The sequence below is a fragment of the Pundamilia nyererei genome, unplaced genomic scaffold, assembly GCF_000239375.1.
Source record: "Pundamilia nyererei isolate P.nyererei 1_Seehausen unplaced genomic scaffold, PunNye1.0 scaffold00190, whole genome shotgun sequence".
Lineage (NCBI taxonomy): Eukaryota > Metazoa > Chordata > Actinopteri > Cichliformes > Cichlidae > Pundamilia > Pundamilia nyererei.
Genome location: NW_005187591.1, coordinates 197,395 through 199,832, shown reverse-complemented (window position 1 = coordinate 199,832; position 2,438 = coordinate 197,395). Strand labels below are relative to the sequence as shown.

Sequence of the window (2,438 nt, the reverse complement as noted above, 5' to 3'; positions counted from 1 at the left end):
AGGATGGTGTAGGTTTAAGTTTATTAGATTGATACATATATACCAACAAGACTGTGTACATCACTGTCACAACAACGTTTGTTTTCATTCAAAGGCTTTATGGTTTTTCCTATAATACCTGGTGGGCCGGTCTCTACTCAAAATGCCTGGGCTGTTTTTGTTTTTTTTTGTCCCAGTCCAGCCCTGCCAGAAGTGTGTATGTATGTGGATGAGGTTACAGTGGTCTTTGTCTTTGTGCTTTCTGAATGTGGAAACATAACTAATTTGATTCTCTGTGTCTCAGACTTCTGGTCTGACAGAACTCCGCTCCATGAAGCGGCCTTTCAGGGCAGACTCCTCCACCTCAGGGCCCTTATCGCTCAGGTAATCTTAAATCTTGATTTGTACGTTGAGTACTTACAGTCTACAACCCGAAGACTTCTTGAAAAGAAGTCAAATGAAAATCCTCTGATCTCTCCCTGCAGGGCTTCCATGTTGACACAGTCACCATGGACGGGGTCACGCCGCTCCACGAGGCTTGCCTCGGGGGTCGTTACGCTTGTGCCAAGTTTCTTCTGGATAATGGAGCAAATGTAAGAAGGAACAGATACATTTTTCTGTCATCAAAGAAACCCACAAGTTTTATTTTGCTTATCCTTTTTGAACTTGATGCCTGATGGAGATTATAGATCATTTGGCTATTGTCCAAAACAAATGTGAGGCCAGGCATACATTTGATTTATGTGACGTGAGATAATTAGGTCATCGCTCACTCTTGGTATTTCTTTCTTAGACAAACAAAGACTTGGAAAATGATTCTGTTTAACTTGTCTAGCATTAAGGTTTCATAAAAAAAAGAAAAGAAAAGAAACCCACAGAAGTATAAGAACGTCATATCGTAAACCCTCCTTTGTTGTGCTAGCATGGTCTCAAACACGTTTCAGAACCTCAAAACTTTGAAATTATGTACAGATGCACCCTAAAGAGGTTACAGAAAAGGCTACATTTTTAAAAAATATATTAAATTAAGAGCATTTGGGTTGGAATGCAGGCATTTAAAGTCTTTTTTTCCAAATAAAGATTATTTTTGCACTCATAAGATGAATTACTTTATCTGATATTTTGTATTTAGTGATAAGAATTTATGTACCGTCTCATTGCTTTGATCATACATGAAAGTGGATCCCTTCACTTTTGGTTTGAAAAGTATTTGATGGATTGAAACTCAATCCTAAACTTCACATACACTAATAAAACGCTTGGGGTGGGGGGAATCTAACAATTCGTTTTATCATTGTGAAGTTGATATAAAAGACTTTGGCTTGTGTCACAAGAGAGCAAACCCAGCAAATGGACTTTAGGCCTTCATGTATTAAAAACAACCCCTATATTTAAAATTATATTAGCTTGTCCAGCTAAATAATCAGAATATTAGTGAGGGCTTATGTGTAAGTGCCCCAATAACCTCATGGATGGATGGATGTTATAAAAAGGGCTGTAATTTTTAAATAGTTAATGCAGTTCTTTTGGTAAACCAATTAATTTACAGCTGAAAAAATCTGCACCTCAGTTGCTTGATTTGATTGGTTTGAGCATCGTACTCACTTTCCTGTAAATTTCACTACAGGATGCCTGAAATTGTGCAGTTCAAAAAGAGCTGAGCTCATTTGCGAACTCACAGATTCTCCCGCTTTACCACAGATTTTTGTTTTCACACGTTTTAAACCACATCTGGTGTTGTTGCTGAAGAGTTTAGATTTTACTGGAGAAAGGTCAGAGCTGAAATCTGCATGCAAAGAGGCCTTCAGTTGTTGGTTGTCTCGTGTGTTTGCTGTGTTTGAGCATTTGTGTATGTTTGTGTCACATGCATGAATAAATAAATGAGGTACACTCCGTTCTTTTGGATGCATTTCCTCACAAACATCATTCTCAAGGCAATGGCAGTGTCAACAGATGGCGCCACACCTCTCTTCAATTCCTGCAGCAGCGGGAGCGCTGCCTGCCTCAAGCTCATCCTGCAGCACAGTGCCTCCATCCACACCACCTACCAGCTGGCATCTCCAATCCACGAGGCTGCCAAGAAAGGTACACAAAGGTATCCATTTGCAAGAAATTTCTGGTTATGAATGTGGACTACATGTCAGCATTTGTCATCTTCTCCTCCAGATCACAGAGAGTGCCTGGAGCTGCTGCTGGCCCATGGAGCTCAGATTGATCTGGAGCTGCCTGACGTTGGGACGCCGCTCTACTCTGCCTGCATGTCCCGGGCTGCAGCCTGCGTAGAGGTGCTGCTGTATTCAGGTAATATAAGTCAGGAATAATCACCAGTCACACCTTTGCTTTTTGTTTGTTTCAGTCATGAAAATTAAGGCACTTCAAGGCCCAGTCTGTATAATAGTCTGAAGTTGTTGTTTTTTTTTAATGAAAAACTCCACTCTTTTAATTACACAAACCAGTCT

The 2,438-nt window shown here is 40.3% G+C and overlaps 1 protein-coding gene across 1 annotated transcript in view; it reads left to right on the top strand.

Annotated features, from left to right (window-relative positions):
• asb11 (ankyrin repeat and SOCS box containing 11) overlaps positions 1-2,438 on the top strand; it is a 5,605-nt gene that overhangs the window by 2,065 nt on the left and 1,102 nt on the right. The window contains exons 2-5 of the mRNA XM_005747160.1: positions 284-363; positions 465-572; positions 1,914-2,064; positions 2,146-2,280. Coding sequence (XP_005747217.1) covers positions 284-363; positions 465-572; positions 1,914-2,064; positions 2,146-2,280 — 474 coding nt within the window. The remainder of the gene's footprint in view (positions 1-283; positions 364-464; positions 573-1,913; positions 2,065-2,145; positions 2,281-2,438) is intronic.